The sequence below is a fragment of the Melospiza georgiana genome, chromosome 6, assembly GCF_028018845.1.
Source record: "Melospiza georgiana isolate bMelGeo1 chromosome 6, bMelGeo1.pri, whole genome shotgun sequence".
In the NCBI taxonomy this organism is placed as follows: Eukaryota; Metazoa; Chordata; class Aves; order Passeriformes; family Passerellidae; genus Melospiza; species Melospiza georgiana.
This window is the reverse complement of record NC_080435.1, coordinates 60,534,691-60,558,683: the sequence shown is the minus strand read 5'-3', so window position 1 is coordinate 60,558,683 and position 23,993 is coordinate 60,534,691. Positions and strand designations below refer to the sequence as shown.

The following is a 23,993-nucleotide window of genomic DNA, read 5'->3' as shown; positions in this document are numbered from 1 at the left end:
AATATATTGCTACTGAACATGGCAGAAGAAAATGGAAGCAGAGAAGAAAGATCTTAAGGGCTGGAAAAGTGAAAAGGTGCAATTAGGCAGAAGAAAATGATTCGTAGGTTGGTTCTGTAAAGTATTGTTCACAACCACCAAAAGTTGGTGATTTACAAAGCAGCTACTGTGTCATAAAGCTGGTGTGTGTTGGTGTAAACTGGTGTCTGCTTTGAGCTGCTTTTACTTATTAGGGGGAACAACTGGGCTTGCAGAGCTGGTCAGGAGTCCTAGGAATGAGGAGGGACTCTGGTCTGGTCATTGGCTGCAAAAATGATGGTTTGGACCCCTAACTTCAGTCTGTGCAGTTTCACCAACACCCCCTGTGCATTTTGAAGGTGTTTTGAATACTCCCTTTTGTTTTAGGAGTAGCCTACTCTACATTCTTCTGTATAACCAAGTGTCTTTATCAGCCCTGACTTAGCTTTACAGTAGCTTATCTAGGAAAAACTAGAAAGTTTCCTATCTAGGAAACTTCTCCCTTTCTGCCTCCTTCCTTGCTGCAGGACCCAACCAGAGAATTAGGGGATGGCATGTTTTATTGCTGCCTCTCTGGAGAGGCTGCTGTGTGTGGTATTGGCTGCTTGTCTAAAACAACACAGATTCAGCAAATGGAGAAAAAAAATGGTTTAACATCTGCCTGTTGAGTTGATTAATGGTGAAGTGCTCCAGTGGCAACACACAACCCCACATGTGCACTTGGAGCAGATGGCTTTGATGTGTGCTCCAGACAAATGTGCTGTCCCTTCTGTCCCCTCCAGCCTCAGAGGGAAAGGGTGCACAGAACAAACCTGGGAGTGCTTCAGAAGCCATAAAAATGTGAAGTGTAAATAAACCACACTGTGCTGACTTTGTTTCTGTGTAGTCACTGAGCTTTGAGTTTTGGGGGTGATCTGCATTCAGGAAAGGGAAGTTGGGTGGGTGACCTGATATTTTCATGCTTCAGCCTGTTGATTGTGACAGGGATTGCAGACAGTGCCTCACATAGATTGTTTCAAAGTGACAAAATTTAATTTCTTTGGGGTGGCACATTTCCTTCCCTACATGCAGTTACTGGCTCTTGGTTGTTGTTTTTGGTCATTTCCTAACACTCATTTAGTTGTCAAGAGAAAATTGACAGCTGAAGTATTAGAGACAGACAAGGTGTTAACATTGATATTTCAAAAATGACTGCATGGATGTTGTTGCAGTTGCAGTGTTTATAAAGAAAGGGAAAATCTTGGAAGAATGGGATTGTATGGAGCTGTGCAGGAAGCAGATGCAGAGTTAAAAGAGCTGAGCCAGTGGTTCTGGTTGATTCAGATATTTCAGTCTCTCCTACAGGCACATTAAACCCTTAAGTTTTCCATAATAATGTGTCTTTCTTTGCAGAAGGCTGTAGGAAAATTACAGTATATATATAATAGCTGTATCAGTAGGCAGAGGTCAGTGTAAATTTATTGAAATACTGTGTTACAGAAGCAGCAATTCTGGGCAATTACTGTTAGGTTTGAGACAGAGTAAAATTGCAAACAGTCTTTCTTTAGCTAATGTTCTATTGGCATTTGTCTTAATTGGCTGGGAAACTTCCCAAGCGGTGGACATGCTTTTCTGATGTGGGTAAAATATCAGTGGCTCATGCTCAGGAGCTTTTGTTATGTTTTCTTATGATAGCTCAGAGTCTGCTGGCTCTGGCAGCCAGTCTGCCCAAAAATCCATTGGAAATGGGATGTGTTCTTCACTTTTGAAGGCTTCCTTCCTTGCTGGCTAAAGCTTCCTTTTAAGTTGCAAGATCTTTTGTCTGACATCCCTGAGTGTTTCTTGTGTTCTCTTTTTATAAAAGCAATGGAAGGCCGGCAGCCAAGTCTGAAAGCATTTAACTCATGAAGGCTCTGCTGTCATTAATTTTAAACACGTCACTGTGGTGTCGGTCAGCTCAGCTACCAACAAAGAAAACTAAAGTGTTCCCATAAATCATTTTATTGTCCTAATCCAACCTAATTAACTAAACCAAAAATCCTATTCTGATGAAGCAGCCCTTCCTGTGAGACATCTGCCTCTTTCTTAATGGATTTTAGCTTTTATTTCTGCTATAGTGCACAAGAGTTGGTGACCATAATAATGTTAAGCTCCTCTTGCCCTCTTTGGGGAGCTCACCTGCCACAAGGGAATTAATTTCAAATTTCCAAATGCTGAGATGTTTTATTTTTTTTTTCATCCCTTGGAAACATGGTTTGCAAGCCAGGAGGAAGCAATAAAATCTCTATTTCTAGAAGTGGATTAGACTTGCTCCCTGCAAGCTTTGCAAGTAAAGGCTCTGAGAATTTTGGGATCTGCTTCTGCAGTTCACTGACAGGCTCCTGACACGGAAGGTTTGACTTACCAGTGTTCAGTTGATGTAATCGTGCAGTGAGCTCCTGACCTGTTCCTGAACTCTGGGCTGGAGGTGACTCAGGGCAATGAGCAGCACTGTCAGTGTGCAGGGCTTTGCTGTGGCACACCAGGACATGATCCCAGGCAGGGAGCATCTGCCCGAGCACAGACAGAAATCACTGTGGGAGAAGGAGGTGGAAATTCTGAATAAAGAGCTATTTCTGCTCCTGGGGATAATCTGTTGAAGATTTGTTAAGTTCTAGTTTTATTCCCTCCTTTTTCCTGTATCTTGGCCGAAAAAGCAGAACACTAAGAAACACTGGTTTTAAATATAACCTTTATATATTCTTATTCCCTTTATCTATGAGGTGCCTTTACATGGGGTGAGGCAATTTGATTTTCTCCCTTCTTGAAATGCTGATGAAACTGATAGCATCCCCTTTCCAGGGGAGTGAGTGGAGAGCAAAGAATTGAGATGGACTGAGATATTCCAGGGGCTGCCAGAGTTGCAGTGTTGCTGCTGGGAAAGCAGACTCTGTTTGATCTCTATTTGATCTTGGCTCCTCTGAGACCTGACAGATTTGTAAGTCATAGCCTTTAGCTGCTGCTTTGATTGTGAGGGCAAAGTGCTGCAACGAGGTTTTGTTCTCAAAACGGAGAGAAAGGAGCAAGAATGAAAACGTGTGTGTAAGGAGGCAGGGGAAAAACCAAAGCCAAGTGTAATTCCAGCCAGCAGGAAGGATATCACTGGAAACTTGAGCTACTAGCAAAGCTGAAAAATTAAAAATAAAAAAAAAAGGAACATTTGCTTGGGCCATGTTGTTGTGAGGTCATGGGCCTTCTCCTTTCAGTCTCTGTTAAAATTGGGCAGTTTTGGTGCAAAATCACCAGAACACAAATCTTGAAGTGTAGTGGGGAGCTGTGGGGTTTGCCTGGAGCAATAGGGAGGAATTTTCCTGCTCACCTTAAGAGCAGGTTCAGCATCCAGCGAGGCTTGGAGCCTCCATCTGGGAAGCCCCATGGGGATGGATGGATTGCTGTGCAAACACGAGCCCTGTCTTGGAAAAGCGCGGGCCAAATCTTCATGCCATGTAGAATATGGCACTCAGGATTCCCTTCCTGCTTTTCTTTGGCATTTGGACTTCTAAAAATCCTTCAGCCCCACTATGGACATAGTTACTAGCAGTGGAATCAGTCTGGAAAAATCTCTTACTGCTGTTTGTTCCCCCTTTTCCTCCAGAGGGTTTTTGTCAGTTCGCCTTCACTTTGCTGTTTCTTCCAAAGGGAATTGCTTGAGCTCAGCACCTTGAGGCAGTTAAATGTAGAAAATCAAGTGTTGTGTAGCAGCTGGATTCACCCAGGCTGTGTTTCCCCAACATTTCTGCTGGACAAGGGGTGGAATTTTCTGTGTCCAGCCTGGATTGGCTTGGTAAGCTCAGGCTATGGATGTTAGTGAGATTTTTCCAGCATTTGTATCTGTTGGGAACAAATTCAGGATGTTGGTTTTTTTTTTTTTTCCTGTTCAATTTATAATTTTCATTAAACTTTTAAGAACCTGAAAAATAGGAACAAACTGCTCGAGTAAAGGAGCCCAAAATGCTGGAAGTGCCTGAAGGAAGATTTCCCTCACTACTCAGGTGAAACCTGAGATTTATGGTTGGATTTGATGATCTTAAAGGTGTTTTAAAACTAAAATGATTCTACAGTTCCACTCACTCAAAAGCTTAGTGGATTCTAAGAAAAAGCTTTGAAAATACCCAGTGTTGCTCTGGTGGATCTTGTTAGCCTTGGAGTGATGGTGAAAAGGCAGAGGTAGAGTTTAGTGCCAAGTTCTTGTTGTTCCTTGTCTTTTTTCCTGCCTGGAAGGTGGACATGGTGTTGTCCAGCCCAAAACTCTGAATTTATCAGTTAAAACTTGTGAGGCTTCTATAATTCTTGTGGGAATCAGGGCTTTTGTCACAACTTCAGCTGCTACACCAGGGCAGTTATGTGACAGCATTGAGGGGTTTGAGGAGGGAATCCTGCTGACAGGGAAAGCAGTCTGAAAATTTGAATGCTAAAAAGGCAAACTCACTATTTTGGTTGCAAAAAACCCAGATTTGTGCAATCAATCTCCAGACTCTTTTGGGACTTGTAGTAGTGTGGTTCTGTATTTCCTCAAGCAGTCAAAATCTTTTCATCATGATTTTGCCTGTGTCTGCATTCCACTTGCAGTAGTGTTTTATTAGGAGTCTTAACTTCCACTGTTTTGTGTAGCTCCTAAAATACTTTTGCTTGTCACTTTTTTTTATTATTTTTTGACTTGGAAGTGACCAATTGCTTTGAGACCAGCACTTAAATTATCTGTAAAGTGTCTGAATTGGAGAGTAACTGTTGGTGCTGAACAAACTGTGAAAGCACACAAGTTGAAACATTTCTCATAACGTTCTTTGCTTTTTCCAAAAATGATTACACAATTCCAGGAAATTAAATGTAGCATTTCTTCACTGAAAATAACTGAGTATAAATAATGGAAAACAAAGGAGGGGGGGAGTAGATGGGAAAGAAAAGTTGTGAGGGGAAAGGAGCACTCAGAGAAAAGAAGATTATGTCCTACCCTGGAATTTCAGAGGACACACTGACCCTGGTCAGTATTATTAATATATCTGAGCCCTGAGCTCTGTAGGCGTGGGGCACGACCTGACTCAGTAATTCAGGAAGTCTTTGTGTGTTTCCCTCTGTGCTTTTTCCATCAGACCTTACAACTTTCAGCTTGGGTTCTCAGCAAAGCTTCCCAGTGGTGCAGGAGCTTGTCTGACAAGGGATGAGCTCAGGACACACGTCCCTGCCTGGAGCTTTACCTGGGGCTGGCTGCTGGAGCTGCAGGCAGGACCGTCACATTTACACTCTGTCCTCTGCTGCAACAGAGATTTGTGGAAATGAGTGAAATCTTGTGTAAGAAAGCTGTTGCTTTCTCATCTTTGAAATGCTGATAGCTGATAAAATGAGTATGAACTGATTATTGAGATATTAAGCGTAAAACTTGAGGTGTAAGGATCTCCTGTTTATTTCTTTATTTCACTTCATTCTTTTTTTTCTTTTATATCCTTTTTTCTTTTATATCCTTTTTTCTTTTATATCGAGGACACCTTTATTTCTTTTATATCCTAGGAGCACCTGAGACCTGCCCTAGGGTTTGAGATCCCTTTCTTAGTTGTCAAAAAAGCACAGAGGAAAAATTGAGAGCACAGTTCAGTGTCCTGGCAGGTCACAGAGTGTGACTTAATCCAAACTGCATGTTAGTGCCATTTGTTCTTGCAACAAACTACTATAGTATGCCACTGTAGTGGTTACAAAATACTGTAAATAATCTGGGAAGTTCAGAATTTGGTTATTACTGATTACCAAGTGTGTTTACATCACTTCTCAGCTGTTACAATGCCTAGACTTTGTTTTCAAGTTTTAAAAGAAGTACTGAGAAAGGTTTTATTGCCTAATCCTAGAATGGTTTGGTGGGAAGGTCCTTAAAGATGACCCAGTTCCACCCCTGTGCCATTGGCAAGGACATTTTCCACTAGAACAGGTGCTAGAGCTTCCAGCAAGAGGCACATTGTAAAAGCATTGTCTGGTTGTAAATGCATGAGGTTTGCAAGAAACAATTCTTCCATTACGTGTTTTCAATAATTCTGTGTCAAATACTCTTGCTAACCCTTAGCAGGCTTTTAGTATGCACATAGATGTTTTTAATACCTCCAGCATTCAGAAGGATTTTTAATGATTTGTTCAATAATTGATGGAGCTTTGGCATAATTTAGGCTTTTGTGAGGGATGGCAGGCAGATGAGTAGAATATATTTAGTTGTTTAGTTTAACCATCCCTCTCTGTGAATTCTTTAGGTGAAAAGCAGAACAAAGGAAAGGAGCAAGTGAGAGAACTTCTTGGAGGAAATTATCCCCTTAACTGAAAACTGGAGAAAGCCTTAATTAACTTATTAATTCATTGCTTAAGTGTCTGCAAAGTGTTTTCTGAGCAGTAACAGTCATTACCTTCCAGAATTGTGTGTGGTTATATGGACCTTTATATTTACATCTATTTCCCTGGTAGCCAATAAATTCAGTTTCTCAGCTCGTTTCCCTCAGTCTGGGTGAGATAAAGCAGAAAACAGGAGCTGTCCTCTTGCTGTCTTCTTTTAAATACTGAAATCCTTTTTAATCTTTGATGCCAAATCCATATCTGTAGACACCAGTCTACTTTGACAGGTAGTAAGAAGTACCCTTTAATGAGGAAAACCACACTGAAAGTCTGGATTTTGTCACCAGTTATATAAAATTGCTGGGCTCTTTCTGATATAACCAGAAATTTACTTAACCTGAAGTCCTGGCTTTTAACTGCAAATCAGTTCTATTGTTCACTTCCTTCAAAAATTTCAGAGAAAAAAGGTGTTTAGAAAAAATACAATATTTTTTACATACAGAATACCATATAAAAATGATATGTATGTAAAAAAATGATATGTATGTAAAAATACATATAAAAATGTATTGGGTGCTTCTGAACTAGAAACAAACAAGTGCAGCTTGGGGTTTTCCATTAAAAACAAACAAAAGGAATCCTATTGTATGTGCTTAGCCAACCTTGTAATAACATGTTACCCTACACTGCTTTTCCTGATCACAGCAAAGGTGTTTATGTAGAAAAATGATTTGATTACAATATTTTTGTGTGTAATAGACATCTTTTTTTTTTTATCCACAGGCAGTCAGCTCAAAAGGCCACCACAGCATCTCTTACACATTATCCAGAACCCAGACAGTTGTTGTGGAATATATTCATGACAGAGATACAGACATGTTTCAGGTAAGGCTCTAAAAGACTTGGATTATTTTTTAAAAACATCATAAGAAACCCCAGTTTTTCCTTATCCTCTGGGTATTCTCTGTGACCTGTGGGATTTCCACAGCCTCACCCAGCTGCATTCATATGGGAGCACTTGGAAATTTTGCATTATTCTGCTCTTTGCAAACCCACAGCAGCATCTGTTAATATCTTACTGAGTTACTCCTTTAATTGTGCTCTGCCTTTTCTCCCAAGACAAACAGTACTGGAGAGAAAAGTGTGCTCTGTTTGGATTCATGAATTAGTACAGAATTGCACCCACCCCCTCCAGATAATCATGGAATAAAAAGGAAGAGGAAGGAGTAGGACATGGGATGGGGAAGGAGGAAGGTAAAAGAGCTGGGAGTAGGGGGGACAGACCAGTGATAAATGATATTTATCATTTCACTCATTATGCTGAGTTCTGAGGGGTGTGCAGATCCCTCAGGTGGTGTGGGCTGAGTTTCTCCAAGCTCCCATCATTGTCCAGCACGTGCTCAGTGTCCCCTGTCTGTATTTGTGTTTTTCTGCATCATTTACCAATCTGATAACCTAAGTGCTATTCTTGTGCCATGGTTATTTTTATGTATAATAAGAGAGCAGAAATTATAAGTGTGTACTTGGACTTCAAATTTGGGGAACCCAAACATGCCATCCAACCCTTTTCATTCTGGACTGCCAGGTCTGTGTTATCTAGAGCATCTCACCAGGAATTGTTATCCCTCCTCATTCAGCATTTCATATTTAGAAGGGCCAGCAGCTGAGTGCTGTTGACAGAGAGGAAATAACTCTTTGGAGGTGTTGTTGCTTCTCTTGACTTCTGTGTTTTGCTCTATATTAAATTTTCTACTGTGTCTGAAACTATTAGGTCCAAATAGAAATTGATTAAGACCCAGTCTTACTCATTTGCTGCAGAATGAAGGATTGAACAGCCAGGATGAACTGAAATAGGTTTTTCTGTGTTGAGTAGTGAAAAAAAAATGTAACCTATCCATTGGGGTTACTGTGTGATGCTTGTTTAGCTCTTGAGTAGCTACAGCACATATTTTTTCCTGTATATAAATTTTGAAAAGCCATTTTTGAAAGCTGGATTTTTCCTCTTCTTGAGTACAATGAAAAATGAATAAAGAGTTGCAGAACAGCTGCTTTTTCAGGGCATAAAAATCTATTGCATAGTGTCCTAGTGGTGGGTAGAGCTTTTTTGGGGGGAATAAGGCACCATTTCAGTCTTGGGGTGTGTGGGGGGGTCCTGCTGGGACTTGATCTCAGTGTGACCTCGAGTGCTGTGTGCTGGGTCAGGTTTCTGCTCTCTGGCTCTTTCCTGAGGGTTGCATTCCATGCATTGGCCTGCAGGAGTTGTGTGCTGGGCTGTGGCAATAATTCCCCCTGAAGCAGGGCCAGAAGTTTCCATTATTTATATGAGCCACTGGATTGTAACTGTTCTCATGAATCTGTTGGACAAAAGTTCCTTGAGGATGTTCAGTGCAGCCCTGTGGTACATGATGACAAAATTCATTTCTGTTGATCAACAGAGCAGAGTTTCATTGTTGGTCAGGCATCACTTGGACAGACAGTGCTTGGAGTTTGATGTTCTCTTTGTAAATGTGTGTTCTTGGCTTGTGTAGGATGTGGAAGTTGAAAAGGGAAGGATAATTCCTGGACCACAGGATTATCCTGAACCTTGAGGCCCCACTTTGACTGCAGTTAACATGTATTATCCTGGGCAAATCTTGGCTTTTTGTTCTTTATTCCCACTGTGCTTCTTGAGCTGTTCTGCTGTGTTGTTTGTAGTTTTGGTTTTGGGTTTTTTAAATGTAACTATATTATGAAATCTGTGTGTGAATGCTGCTGTGCACCTTTGTCTGAGTGAGTCCCAGGTCAGATTTCTTCATTTAATTACAAAAAAGAATGCACAAATGTGTTCTTCTGTATGCTCCAGCACCCATGTGCTGCTATAAATGAAGATTTTCTTCAGAGTTTAATCATTCTGTTGATGATGCATTAGGTGAAGTTGAACCTGTTCCTTCATGGTGAAAATGGGTTGATTATATCTGCTCATGCTACTACAAAACCCAAAATGTGCAGCTCCTACCCTAAATAACCAAAAGTTTATACAAGAAGCAGGTACATTCAATACAAAGCATTGATTTTTTTTTTCTGAAAAATGACCCTTCAGAAGATGCAGAATCCAATTCTCACTCTCACCAGAGTGAAATTCTGTTGAAGCCCTGAACCTGCAGCTGTTAAATTCTGTGCTGGCAGAGTTTTCTTGTCAGGAGCAGTGTTTCACTGACAGCAGCAAAGCCTGCCTTTCACACAGCTTAACAATCACCTGCAGAGGACACAACTCTGCTGCCTCTGCAGCACCTGGCACATTTATGGGTCTTGTTGGAAGTTACTTGGGGAAATCAGATGGCACAGGTAACAAGAAAGGTCCCAAAGTACAGTCTGAAGTTGCTAAAAGAAGGAAGTCTTCTGTGCTGTGGTGGAAAATGGGAGAAAAATGAGTAATGAAGGGTGTAAAGAGCAGCTCTGAATAATAGACTGGTCTGTAGTGACTGTGGTCTGGCTGCAGCTGCAGATGAGTAAAAGTTCTGCAGGGTGGATGTTGATAGCATCAAGTTTTCCATTTATTCCTTAGGCACTTGCTTTTCAGGTGATCTCAAACCCAAATCCATGATTTAATACAGAGCTTGAGAAAATTGCCAGATTTTGAAGGCCACTTTTTCAAATAAATTCAAATGCTGAAAAGTAGCACAATACATGAGACTGGTGCTCTAGAAGGTTTTCTCAACTGGAAAAGGGAAGAAAACCAAATATTTAAAAGATTTGATTTTGCACAGACATACTTGTGACACAAATGAGATAAGTACTAAAGTGTTTATATAAAATACTACTTAATATCATTCTAGAGATTATAAACAATGCATCTATGTGCTTTTTTAAGGTCTTAATGGTTATATCTAAAGAAATTGGAATTTCATGGTGAATGATTACTGTGATGTAAGGCTGGGAGCACACACTTGTGTGCTTTGTCATCCTTTAAGGAAAAATGAGGCAGATTTTTCTCTAATTGCATCTAAAAGCTTTGAGAGAATGATCTATTTCAGAGACTGCAAGAGGCAAAAACTTGTTATGAACAAATTAATTTCGTATTTGTTATTGATTATCCTTTAAGAGACTCCATGTACAGATGGAGAACAGTCAAAGTTATTCATGAGGTTCTGGCTGCTGCTCAGTTCTGATTCTTAGCAGGAATTGCTTTGTATTGGAAATAGAAACCTGGTAGAAATAATACTGTAAAAGGAAGAAGAATATTGCTTTGTAAGATTTAGCTTCAAGTTGTCAAGTTCTATAAATCAGGAATATCCCATCTTAAATAGTTTCTAAACTCTCTCTCCTGGGTATTCTAGTAGACACTTTGTGTGGGAAATTGAAATGTAGACTTTTGATTAGGCCTTGTTGAGTATTTGCTGTGCAGGGAGCTGATCCCATTTTCTGCCTGTGCTGAGCCCTGTGATGTGGAGGCAGTGACTGGAGGTGCCACTGGGGACAGGAATTCTGACACGTGTTACACTGCAGCCTGCACACAGAGCTTGAAGCAGAAGCACAGCAGAGATCCCTGCACTGTTCTTATCAATCCAGTTGTGACAAGGATTAGGTGTGGCCAGTATTCATTTCCTTAACTCTATAACAGTGTTTCTTTAAAGCAGATTTAGTTTGCAGAGATGTTTGTTAATGATAGAACCATACATGGCTCCCCATCAAGATCGGAACTTCTGGGGGGACAGTGAGATCATGTTTAGTGAGGAGGTTATTTAATATCAATGGAGATACCTGGTAACTGAGGGTAGTTCCATATGAAGAGTATTCCTAATTCTGTTTGATCACAAGGTGTCTGTAAAATTAATATTCTGTTCCACTCCTTGTTCCTCAGCTCCACTCTCCCAGTTAAGCTCAAAGTTGGTGTAACACTAATTTGCCTGTAGAAATATTGATGAAGCCTCACTGTCTGGCAGTCAGATCCTTCCATCCATGTAGTCATGAAGTTTTTTGTCCCAGATGTTTCCAGATTTGGAATTAAAATTTTTAGCTGACAAGACAGAAAAATCTTCCTGTATACTACTGAGTCTTACTGTCCACACACTACTTGGGTGTGTTTAATTTCTGATCAACTCAAGAAAATGTTTTAACTATCTCAGTCATGCATGTGCATGATTAGGAATAAATTTCAACATAGGGTGGGTTTTGCCTGACAACTCTTCTTTCAGGGACTACAAATCCTGAAAACCTGAAGGTTGGTAGCTCTTTCTTATGATATATCAAAATAACCAAGTTCTGGTCTAAAAGAAGTGCTTTATTTTTGTGGCAAATGTATTTGGAACTAGAAAATGTGAATAAAACTTGTCAATCCAAGCTAGTGCTTTCTCAACTGACAGAATGTAGTGGTAATTTGCTGTGGTTGGATGAGGAAATAGCAAGGTGATAATACATTTTTTGGTGACAGTACTCTTATCAAACAGATCAGCTGTGTTGATCTGTTTCAAGCAAGCATGAACATCACTTCTGGTAAGTGAAAATTTGTCATTCCATGCCTGTGACATATTTCTGCCTAGGACAAATGTGGAAATACAGGTTAGTCTCTGGTTGGATCTTGCCATCCAGAAATTCAGTACATAGAAGTTTGCTGATGTCATCAGTATTAACCTGGCAAAACTATGTCCTCAATGCTTCATATTTCTGTAGGTATTTCTATTTATACCATTATCTTAATTTTTTTGCAGGTTGGGAGGTCCACAGAAAGCCCCATAGACTTTGTAGTAACAGACACTATTTCAGGAAATCAAAACAGTGATGAAACCCAGATCACCCAGAGCACCATCTCCCGATTTGCCTGCAGGATTGTTTGTGACAGGAACCCACCATACACAGCAAGGATCTTTGCAGCTGGCTTTGACTCGTCTAAAAATATATTTCTTGGTGTAAGTACTGCTAATAATGATGTTACAAGCAAGCTCTGGTTTATATTCTGTTACTTTCCAGCCCCCAAATCTCCTTGTACTTGTTGATAACTTGTACTGTCATTAGGCTTTTATTACTCCAATGCACCAGCTGCAGTGTTAAATAGAAACTGCATTTTTATGTGCCTGAGTTATCACCAGCAGAGACTCGTGGCCATAATTGTCTTTAACAATGAAGCTGCACTTGAGGAGCTGTTAGAGGATTTTCTTTAGGTTGGTTTGATGTGTTTCTGTCACACCTAGGAAAAAGCAGCCAAGTGGAAAAACCCTGATGGCCACATGGATGGATTGACAACCAACGGGGTGCTGGTGATGCACCCCAAGGGAGGCTTCACCGAGGAGTCCAAGCCCGGGGTGTGGAGGGAGATCTCTGTCTGTGGGGACGTCTACACGCTCCGGGAAACCAGGTCTGCTCAGCACAGGGGCAAACTGGTGAGTGGGAACTCGTTGGTTTTGTTTTTTTTTAATTTTTATCTTTGTTGAGGTTGGGATGGGATGATAGTTCGCGTTCGGACTCAGGTGTTTATTATTTTTTATCAGTGTCACAGTCTTACAGCAGCGAGTTCTGTAGTTTTTCATTAACAAGGCACAAAAATGGTTAACTATCTCTTGTTACAAGGTCTTTTAAGGCTAAATTAAGAAATGACACTAAATTATTTTCACTTTTAACCCAATAATTAATCACTCAAAGTCCCCACTGTGAATTTTTCTGTCCAACTACAAAATAACACCCAAACCCATGAAGGGGAAAGAAGGTAAAGAAGAACAACCTGCTTCTGCCCTAAAACTTCTATCTTGCTTCCCATTTATTACTATATTCTAAAACCCCAAACTCTGAGTTTTCCACCCTGTGATATTACACACTTCTAACCAACTACACACCCGTAATCTCAGTGCTATCAATCAATTTTGGAAGCCTGTTCCACAGCTTCAGGTCAAATGTAGTGTTCTCCAGGAAGTCAGAGTCTGTTTGTACAGAAAGTCTGAAATTTCCAACATCCAGAACTCCATCAGGAAGTGACTGAAATTAATGGAGGAGTACTGTGGATGTGACAGTCTGGTCAGAGAGACAGAAAGCTAGATCAGCTTTCCCATGAATCAGTCTGGGAAGTTTCAGGGAGCTGGAGAGAAAGGATATTAATCAAATGGAAACAATCCACAGGTGGTGTTTTGTAACAAGCTGTTTTCTGTTTTGTTTACAAATGAGTGTCCTCATAATTAGCCAGTGGTGATGGTGTTTTGATTAAAGGACCAATCAGGTCCACCTGTAGAGAATTAGAGTGTAGAAAGGAGTGGGTTCCTAATAAAATTGTTATTGGCCTTCTGAAAATGCATGGAGTGTGTCACTCTTTATCGGTGTCACTTCTGACTCAGCAGTAACAGGATGCTTCTTTTCCTGGCTGTGAATGCAGGCAGGTACAGGGTGGCTGTCCCTGAGCAATGGCACTGTGAGTGTGTAAATCTGTGTGTTACAGCAGATTTTGCACTGTTCTTCTGTTCCTGAGTGTGTGGGAGAACACTCAGAACTTTCTGCTAATGCCACTTTTCCAACTGAAATAGCGCAGAGTGTAAAAGCAAAATAAGCTCTGCTCTGGAGTCTCCATCTCTGGGATGTTCTCCTGGGACACGGGGATGTGTGAAGTTGCTGCATGGGGAGCTGTCTTTTGCAGTACTGCCAGAAGAGTCCACTTTTGTGCAAAAGCAGTTTGGGTAAGGCAGCTTCTGTTTGATTTACCTGCCGCTGGGAAGATAAGAGGAGCCCTGGAAGTATATTCCTGTTTTCTCCTGTGAGGCAGGATGAGCTTTGCCTTTGCCAGAAGTGAGGGATTTCAGCTGCCAGGGACTTGTGACACATAAAACCAGGAGAGAAGTTCAATTAAGTGACTTGGCAACTCTGCCATTGGCTTTGCAGAAACCTGACTGCAGAAGGAGTTGAGGGAGTAGAGCTGGGCTGCTCTGCTTTCAGCAGACACCCTTCAGGACATAAATTGCTTTGTCACACTGATGGTGGCAGGCAGATGTTGCCTGGGGACCTGGACAGATGATGTGGCAATTGCAGCCTTTGTGGTTAGCAAAACACCTTTTTAATGCTGCTAAAGAGAGGCACAGCAAAACAAATGAATCCCCCTCCCTGCATCCAAAACGAGTTGAATTCTCATTTAAATAAAATTGCATGGCACACTGGTATTGATGTGATCAGTATTCCTTGATTGGGTTCATAAAACCAAATGCAGGCTGTATAATGAATTGAACATGTTGCATATGAGGGGAGCTTTTTGTTTTGCTGTTAGTGAAGGAATTATCTGAAAAGAGCATCAGATCAAGGCTTCTCTCATCTCTACTTCAACCACTACATTTTTCTGCTGAAATTACTTGGCACTGGTGACCTCTGTCTGTATTCTGGATTGTACACTGAGGTGTATTGTGCAAGGATGATCCACAGTTAATCTGTGAATTTAAACTGGATTAAAATGTAAATGCTAAATTGGTTGTCATTCATAGTATTCTTAGGCAGATGTGATGATTTCATGTGACCTACTTAATGCATTTTGTTTGTATTTGGCTGTTTGTTCTGCATTAGTGGTGTTTTCTGCATACTTTCTGTGCATAAAGCCAGGCAGTAGGTCTGCTTTTCTCTTTAATTTTATAAAAAGCCTTTTTAATATATATTCATCGCTAATGAACTGATAGTAAAAGCATGGATTGCTTATATGTTTGTGACATTAAAATAAAGAATATTTCAGTCAAGTACAATGTGTATTTGGCATAATCCCCTGAAAATGTTGTAAGTACCTGCATTTAATCAGAGAGAAGCCTTTAGGCAGTGCACGATGGGGCTGTGTTTGCTTGGCATACCTCATTAAATAAGAGGGCTAATGAGTGGGGTGGGTAATTGTTCATAAGCTGAGCCTGTGTGACTTCAGATTTGTCACCTGAGAAATTCAGCTGGTGGTTGTGTCTGCTGCAATGCTGAGGCATGCAGGTACCTGTGCTGCTGCTGAGGGACACTCTGGGAGTTCATGCTTCTGCAGAATGCTTGACCCTTGCCACAACCCCTGAAAAAATGGTTTCTGAGAGGCAGGACAGCTGAGCTGGCCTGTCCTGGGTAGCAGTTTTTAGTCCAAAAATGACTTTTTAATTTTACTGTGCGAGCAGTTTCTGTCAGTGTAATGTGGGCAGAGAATTCCAGGAGAGAATCTGCTAATGCAGCCCTCAGGGAATGGCATGTCTTTTCTTCAGTCTATCAGGACTTACTGAAATATGACAAAGGAGCAGAGAATCAATATTGGAGGAAAAAAATGCGTGCTCAGGGGCCCAAAGACTGTATAATAATTTATATTGCAGCTGCAAATGCAAATCCCCTGTACAAGCACAGAATAAGAGAGCAGTGCTCATTATAATCCTACATATAGGTTAGGAGGTGAGGTGGATTCAGGACAACAGTAAGACAAAATTAAGCAGGTTAAATGCTGAGAAAGGACATGTGGTGTCTGTGTGGTGTTTGTGAGGTCCCAGGACGAGGGAAGAGATGAGAATCTGATTTCATGTCTCAGAAGGCTGATTTATTATTTTATGGTATTTCATTATGTTAAAAGAATGCTATACTAAAACTATACTAAAGAAGTAGGGAAAGGACACATCAGAAGGCTGATTATTTGATGATATTATATTGTATTTGATGATATTATATTGTATTAAAAGAATGCTATACTAAAACTATACTAAACTATACAGAAGGATACATCAGAAGGCTGATTGATTATTTGATGATATTATATTGTATTAAAGGAATGCTATACTGAAACTATACAGAAAGGATATATGAGAAGGCTGATTGATTATTATATTATAGGAATGCTATACTAAAACTATACTAAACTATAGAGAAAGGATACATGAGAAGGCTTAACAAGAATGAAATAATAAAAACCTATGACTCCTCAGAGCCTTGACACAGCTGGACTGTGATTGTTCATTAAATTAAAACAATTCACTATCAAACAATCACCTAGCACAAAAGCAGCAAAACACAAGGAGAAGCAATCAGATCATTGTTTACATTTCTCTTGGAGGCTTCACAGCTTTCCAGGAGAATAAATCCCAGCGAAGGGATTTTTTTCAAAAAATACCATGGTGACGAAGGGATTTTTCAAAAATACCACGATGACGGTGTGTCTAACAGCACTTTGTGTCCTGGCACCAGGTGGAAAACGAGACCAACGTGCTGCAGGACGGCTCCCTGATCGACCTGTGCGGGGCCACGCTGCTGTGGCGGACGGCGGACGGGCTGCTGCACTCGCCGACGCAGAAACACATCGAGGCCCTGCGGCAGGAGATCAACGCCGCGCGGCCCCAGTGCCCCGTGGGCTTCAACACCTTGGCCTTCCCCAGCATGACCCGCAAGGACGTGGTGAAGAAGAAGGACGTGGAGGAGAAGCAGCCTTGGGCCTACCTCAGCTGCGGCCACGTGCACGGCTACCACAACTGGGGCCACCGCAGCGACGCGGAGGTGAACGAGCGCGAGTGCCCCATGTGCAGAACCGTGGGCCGCTACGTGCCCCTGTGGCTGGGCTGCGAGGCCGGCTTCTACGTGGACGCCGGGCCCCCCACGCACGCCTTCACCCCCTGTGGACACGTGTGCTCCGAGAAAACTGCCAAATACTGGGCCCAGATCCCGCTGCCTCACGGCACCCACGCCTTCCACGCCGCCTGCCCCTTCTGCGCCACGCAGCTCACCGGGGACAACTGCGTCAAGCTCATCTTTCAGGGCCCCATCGACTGAGGAACCGCACGGAAATGACCACAATAAAAAGTTTTTTCGAACGGTTTACTGTGAAGATTTTTTGCCACTAATTCTAGATTTTACCTTTTTTTATAATGTTGTTGATACAGGGGGGGCGGTAGGGCGGGGATGGAGGGGCTGTGCTGGGGTTGGGATACATTGATACCTGGAACTCGACAGATATCAGTGGTGTTGCATGCTCGAAAGCAGCATATTCATGGAGTCCTTTGGTCAAATTGTAGTATATTTGTAATCTTTTTATTAGTACCCTGGATCAGAAAAAGGTGTCTTAAATGATTTTTTTAAGCTAAGATTTTTTAATGGAAAGGTTTTTTCTTCTAAACTTTGACAAGCCTTTAAAACCTATTTTTCAAATCTAGAAGGAACATACAGAATGTAACTGTCTTTAATTTGCAATATAATTTAACTTGAATAGTTTTCTCAAGGAGCAAATACAGAATGTGTGGACAACCATAGGTGAATGTTCACTAGAGATAATTGGATATATAAGAGAAAAATTAGCTGCCTAAAATGTAGAGGATAAAAGCTATTAAAATATCTATTATGGTATAACACAGCTGGCCAAAAAGGCATCAAAGATTACTTGAAACTGAGGAAATCCTCTTTGCATTGATTTCCTTTCAGTGTAGTAGATATCCACTGGCTATTAGGTATGGGAGATGGCTCATTTTTTTCTGGTTTGTTTTTTTTTTTTCATTTAACCTGCATCTGGTGAAACTTTGCTCTTTTCCATACTTATCTCTGGGGTTTAAGCTGATGTTCTGTGTATGTGTGGTCTGGCCTTTTTTATTTCTGCTTTGCTTGCCCTCAGTGCTCCTTCCCCAGGACCTTTGGGTGAGTGGAGGCCACAGAGTTTCCCAAAATGGTTTGGGTTGGAAGGGACCTTAAAGCTCATCAGTTCCACCCCCTGCCATGGCAGGGACACCTTCCACTGTCCCAGGGTGCTCCCAGCCCTGCCCAGCCTGGCCTTGGGCACTGCCAGGGATCCAGGACCAGCCACAGCTGCTCTGGGCACCCTGATGGAGCCAGAGCCGTGCCCAGGCTTTGCTGCAGTGATGAGGGGTGGTGCCACAGCAGGAGGTTTAGGTACAGCTGGTACAGAAATTGTTTCCATAAACCTGAATTTAGGAAAGCACTTAGTCTGTCTTTAAATCTGAGCCCATGTCTGGGACTGTTTAGAGTCTCAAGAGCTTCAGTGCATTGTGGTTATATGTTTTGAAATTTAAAAGAAAACAATTTAAAATAAGTTATTTTTTAAGCTCACTTTAAAGCATTTTCACTAGAAGGGAGAGCATCATTTCCAGTTCAGCTGAGCGTTTTTGTTCACTTTTCAACTTGCTGCCATCTGTCACCTTTTCTTTTGCAGATTGAGTTGTGTTTGTATCTCTTTTTTCCCCAAATGTTTGCAAATCAAACAACATTCAAATATAATCAAATATATGCACTGGGGTGGTACATCTGAAGTGGATCACTTGAAATTCGTGACTTTTTAAGAGAGCTGATAAATGTTTACTATGGAAATAATTAAATCAGAATTTCATATGAGGTGTACCCTGCCCACTGTTAGGCTCATTTCATGCAGAATGATAACTCTTTGATTTGTGGTTGATTTTTTTTTTCCTTTATGCTTTCTGTACTCTTGGTATCTGAGGTATCAATCTATCCAGGTTTAAAAAAAAAAATAATTGGGAGAAATCTATAACATCTCTAGATGAAATTGATCATTCAAGCTCAGTTCTGTTTAATCAACTATAGCTTTTTGCTATATTTGTGCCCTTTGTATAAATATATAATTTATATGATTTTAATATATTCTGTATATATATATACTTGAATTGGCCTGTTCATATTTTGGTTGTAAAATTGTTTTATAGTTAACCTTATAAACATTTTACATGTCCCTTGCCAATGGTGATGGGATGGATTTTGTCTGCTGCTGTTTTTAGTATAACTTTGCTGTCTACATGTTCAGCATTTTAATAATTTGAAAATAGCTTTACTTTACTTTTTGCTGTTAAAAATTAACTCTGCAGCATTTTTTTTGTCCTAAAAGCCCCGAAATGTACAGTTTTTGTCCCACTCAGTGATTGGAAACAGGACAAACCTTGTTAACCTACAACTCTATGCTTCTTCCTAGTGCCTTTTCAAAGAGATCCTCTTGTTGATTCCATATTCCAAGTCCTTTCTCCCAGCCTCGTGGCTCATCTCCACAGAGGAGCAGCCCAGCCAGGTGGGGGAGAAACCAGAGACAGAGGTGCCTCTTCCTCACCCCTGAGCCCCTGCAGGTTCCTCAGGTGCCACAGTCATTCCTGGTTAGCAGATACCTCATCTGGGAGAGGCAGCCTCACTCCTCGCTCCCTGCTGGACTCACACCCAAGGATGCTCCTGGGGAGATGCTCCCGGCTGGCTTCAGCCCTGCAGCTCCCTCCATGTGAGCTCAGCAGGGGCTGCACATCTCCTCTGAGCCCCCACAGGCTGGAAGCACCCAGCTGCTTCACTGCTTCCCTGCACTGTGCAGTTTAATTGCTGCTTCAGGGCTTCATCTCCCTTCTGCTCCCCGTGGAAGGTGTTGGGAGAGTCCTCACTGGAAGCACAGCTCACCACCAGGCTTGCTGTGTTTGGCTTGTGTGAAGCAGAACACTGAATGATGGTTTGTGTCCAAGGAAAGTGTGTTTGAAACTGTATAAACAAGATTTTTTTTTCCTTTTTGCTGTTGGCAGTTCTGTATAACACAAGGAGAACTCTGAGAATCCCAGAACAGGCGAGGCTGGAAGTGACCACAGGGCTCATCTGGCCCCACCTCCCTGCTCAGGAAGGGCCATCCTGGAGCACAGGGCATGGAGTTGTGTCCACATGGCTCTGGAGTATCCCCATTGAGGGAGACTCCAAACCCTCTCTGGTCTCTGTTCAGGGAAGTTTTTCCTCATGTTTGGGTGGAACTTGTGGGCATCAGTTCCTGCTCGTTCCTCTTGTCCACAGAGCAGGGCCTGCTCCATCCTCTTGGCACCTCCTTTAGACATTTATACACATTTATGGGATCTCCTCTGCTGTCTCTTCTTGGGGCTGAACATTTCCAGCTCCTTCAGCCTTTCCTCCTCAGAGAGGCTCCATTTCCTTCATCCTCATGGGAGGAGGATTTGCCTCTGCTGTTCCTGCTCCAGCATCTCCGTGTCCCTCCTGTCTTGAGGGGCCCAGAACTGGGCACAGCACTCTGGCTGAGCAGAGGGGCCGGAGTCTTCTCTGGGAAGCAATTCCCCAAGGTTTGTGTGGAATTCAGGGACTTTGCTGTTCAAAGCCAGGGTCAGTCCCCTCTGCTGGCGAGGCAGAAGAGTTTGTAGCATGATTTTCCTCAAACCCTGGTGAAATGATGGAGCGTTCAGCTCTTAGCCCTCACCTTCCCCCAGCTCCATAAATGCCTCCTCTGCTCTGGTACCTCTATAGTAAAAGGAGTTTGTGGATAAATTAAATTAGAGTCAGTATACTTGAGAAGCACCCTCAGGTTTATTCATTATTTCAGTGTTATGATGTTCCCTGCATCCCATTTCCAATGCTGGCAGTGTATTCCATCAGGATTTTTTTATCACCTGTTACTGTTGATTCTGTCTGAATGCCTCAAAAGCAGCTTTGACTGCACAACTTAGAACTAAAAGTATTTTTCTAGTCTGATTTTTTTTTTAAGATGATATCTGTCAAATCCATGCACACTGGAGCTGGAACCCTTCCCTTTCTCCTGGCAGCTTTCTGGGAGAGTGCTGAAGTCTAAATAAAATGAGTGGTGAATGCTGTTCTTACTGGAATTGTTGTCTGTTGTACAGGACAGTTCACATGAAACTGTTATACTCATTATTTTTTTTCAGATTTGGTCATTTTTGTGCATCAAGCTACAGTCACAGTATTGTACAGATCAAGTAATTAAAGAGGAATTTTTTTTTTCCATTGTGAGGGTGGGAATGGGGATCAGAAGAGAAGAAAGTCAAAGCTGAACTGGTTCCAGTAGGGACAGAAGCAAAGGAACTGCTTGGAAATGTGACTGGAGCTGTTCCTGCTTTCAGGGCTCATCCATGCCCTGCAGAGGATTCTCCTGAGTTTGTTGGGAAGTTCTGGCATGCTCTGGGTGCCCTTCCAGAGAGACACTCCTTGGTGTTTTAGTGGCAGTTCCTGCAATTTGAGGATTTGGCTTTAGAGCCTGAGTGAGGAGCCAGAGATGCTGAGTGTGTCATGGTGAGAAACTGCAGTGGAACTGTGAACAGAACTTAATTATGTTTTAGTGCTTAATTATATTTTAGGGCTGTGGTCATTCTCTGTTTAGTGCTCTTGCAGTAACTGGTGGATTCCTCACCATTTTTCATTCTTCTGGAAGTGAAGTTTCTCCAAGAGCATCATGTTTCTGTTCCTCCGTCCCACAGTCTTGACACTTCCCTGTGCTTGGAGAACCATTGGCAGGGATGTGGCTGTGGTGAGGACTGACCTGATGGCTTTTAAATCCATTTTTAGCCTGGGAGGAAAGCTGACCTGACACTTCCTCCTCATTTCCTCAGTTCTTCACCATCCCGTGAGTCCTTGGCCTCCTCATTTTTGATTTATCCACACAGTTGCAGGTACACAAATAAATACAGCTTGGAAGGAAAACACAAGCCAGGTGTTTTTGCAGTGTCTTTTGACAGATTTTTCTCATTATTCTGGGTTTTCTGAGCACTGGTCACAAGTCTGCACACTCAGTGTTGTGAGGTGAAAGGACAAATGTAGAAGGTAAGGCTGGGGTGGGGGGTGGAGAGGGGGGAGTTTCTGGGATGGAGTCACAGTGGCTCTGCAATCTGTGTCCCACTTGAGTGGATCTTGGAACAGCAGTGGAGTGACCCTGGACAGGCAGCAGAGACAGATCTTCACTGTCTGTGCTGCTCAGTGTTCATTTATTGGCAGCAGAACAAAAATCGGAGCCGCTTGGATACCCAAACACCAGATAAACCCCAATGTCTGTCCAGATTCCCTCACTGGGGATGTATTTATGTTTTCCTGGTGGGCAAACCAGCCTCCAGATGACCTGGAGTCCCTCCTGCTGCTGTGCTGGGGATTGGGGATGGGAATGGCTCTGGGATCCACCACGGAGAGCCCTTGGAAGGCAGCACAGCTGTAGGAAAAGCCTCTCCCACAGCCAGCCCTGTGTGATGGAGGGGGATGTTTACCTTAAAAACAGTGTGAGCAGCTGTTCAACTTCTGAGTATATTTGTAAAATTGGTCTTTTTATACACCGTGTGAAATGGACTGGAATAATTTCTTTTGCTGTTGTACCTGTGGAAGTACAAGCCATTTTACAGGAAAAAAAAAAATTATAAAACAAATTAAACTATTATCTCAGTATTGTCATTGACTCCTTCAGTTTATTTTCCCTGCTGGTTGGTTGTCAGAGTTTGACTTCGATTTGCAAAAAACCGTATAAACAACTTCAAAAATAAATGGTTTCTTTTACTCTTTTATCCCCTTTCTACTCAGCAAACAAAACCTGAAGCCTTTGATTGAGGATTCTTAAATATTGGAGGTAGTGGAGCGTATTCAGGTGTGAGTGCCCTGGAATTTCAGTTAATTCCCTTCCCTGATTTTTAAATTGAACTGTTTGTTTTCAGTGTCAGCTGCCTCCTTGCAGTGTTAACATAATTGCTAAATAAAAGCAATTTCCAGGAATAATATGCTTTGTGACTCTTAAAATTAATTTCCATAATGGGAATTCAGTGGTTTGTTTTCCATCTGTGTATTCTGCATCCCATTTTTTGCAGGTGGTCCCTGTAGGAACAGGAGCTTCATTTTTTTTTTTAAAGGAGCTAAAATGAATAGTCTGCTTTTTTTGGGATTTGGAAGGGAAGCACAGGGAAGGGAAATAAGGATATCTGCAGTGTTTTCTAGATGTGGGCACCTGCCAGCTGGCTCTTGTGCTTCCAGGGAAGTCAGGAATGCTGAATCCTTTCCAGGGAAGTGCTCCTGGGTGAGTTTGGGATGTTTGGGTGTAGCTGTGCTCCCCTCCCAGCAGAGCAGTGATCCCTTTCCTGTGGGATTGCTCTGTGCAGCTGCACCCCAGCACACTGAAAATTACTGCTGAGGGCAGGGGTGTGCTCCTGGTGGATTCCTGGGCAGGAATTCTGTGCTGGGAGAGGGGCAGTGCCCAGGGGAGCAGAGACAGGCAGGGCCCTGCTGGTTTAAAGCAGTTGGGGGTTTGGGGTTGGAGTGGGGTGATCCTTGAGGTCCTCTCCAACCCAAACCATGCCAGGTTCCAGGGCAGCCTCTGGGCAGCTCTGCTGGCAATCCTGCGTGAGGGAGAATTTTCTGCTGCTCCTCAGGGGAAGGGAAGAGCCCCAAGGCAGGAGCAAAGGCTGAGAGGGAGGGACAAGGAGAGTTCAGAGCCCCAGCCTGGGGAGGGGGCTGAGGGAATCCTCATCTGATCCCACCCCTTCCACTATCCCAGGATGATCCAAACCCCATCCAGCCTGGCCTTGGGCACTGCCAGGGATCCAGGGGCAGCCACAGCTGCTCTGGGCACCCTGTGCCAGGGCCTGCCCACCTTCAAAATTCTTCCCAATCTCCCATCCATCCCTGCCCTCTGGCACTGGGAGCCATTCCCTGGCTCCTGTCCCTCCATCCCTTGTCCCCAGTCCCTCTCCAGCTCTCCTGGAGCCCCTTCAGGCCCTGCCAGGGGCTCTGAGCTCTCCCTGGAGCCTTCTCCTCTCCAGGGCAGCACCCCCAGCTCTCCCAGCCTGGCTCAGAGCAGCAGAATTGTCCCAGCTCATCCTAAAGCAATCCTCAGTACCCCTCAGGACTGACGCTGTGTTTTATGCAGGCTGTGTGGATTTTGTATCAATTCTGTCGCAGGTTTGTTGTTTAATTGAAACCTTCAGCTTTCAGCCCATTCTCCATTCAATTTATGCAAGACAACA

General features: G+C 42.6%; 1 protein-coding gene across 2 annotated transcripts in view; it reads left to right on the top strand.

The window, feature by feature from the left end:
* The window catches only part of PELI2 (pellino E3 ubiquitin protein ligase family member 2), a 66,489-nt gene extending 49,345 nt beyond the window's left edge, over window positions 1-17,144 (top strand). The window contains exons 3-6 of one of the 2 annotated variants that reach the window (XM_058026529.1): window positions 7,126-7,227; window positions 12,030-12,227; window positions 12,510-12,698; window positions 16,471-17,144. In XM_058026529.1, coding sequence (XP_057882512.1) covers window positions 7,126-7,227; window positions 12,030-12,227; window positions 12,510-12,698; window positions 16,471-17,049 — 1,068 coding nt within the window. In that variant the 3' untranslated portion in view covers window positions 17,050-17,144. The remainder of the gene's footprint in view (window positions 1-7,125; window positions 7,228-12,029; window positions 12,228-12,509; window positions 12,699-16,470) is intronic. The other variant, XM_058026530.1, reaches the window with a different exon arrangement.
* The last annotated feature ends 6,849 nt before the right edge of the window (window positions 17,145-23,993 follow it).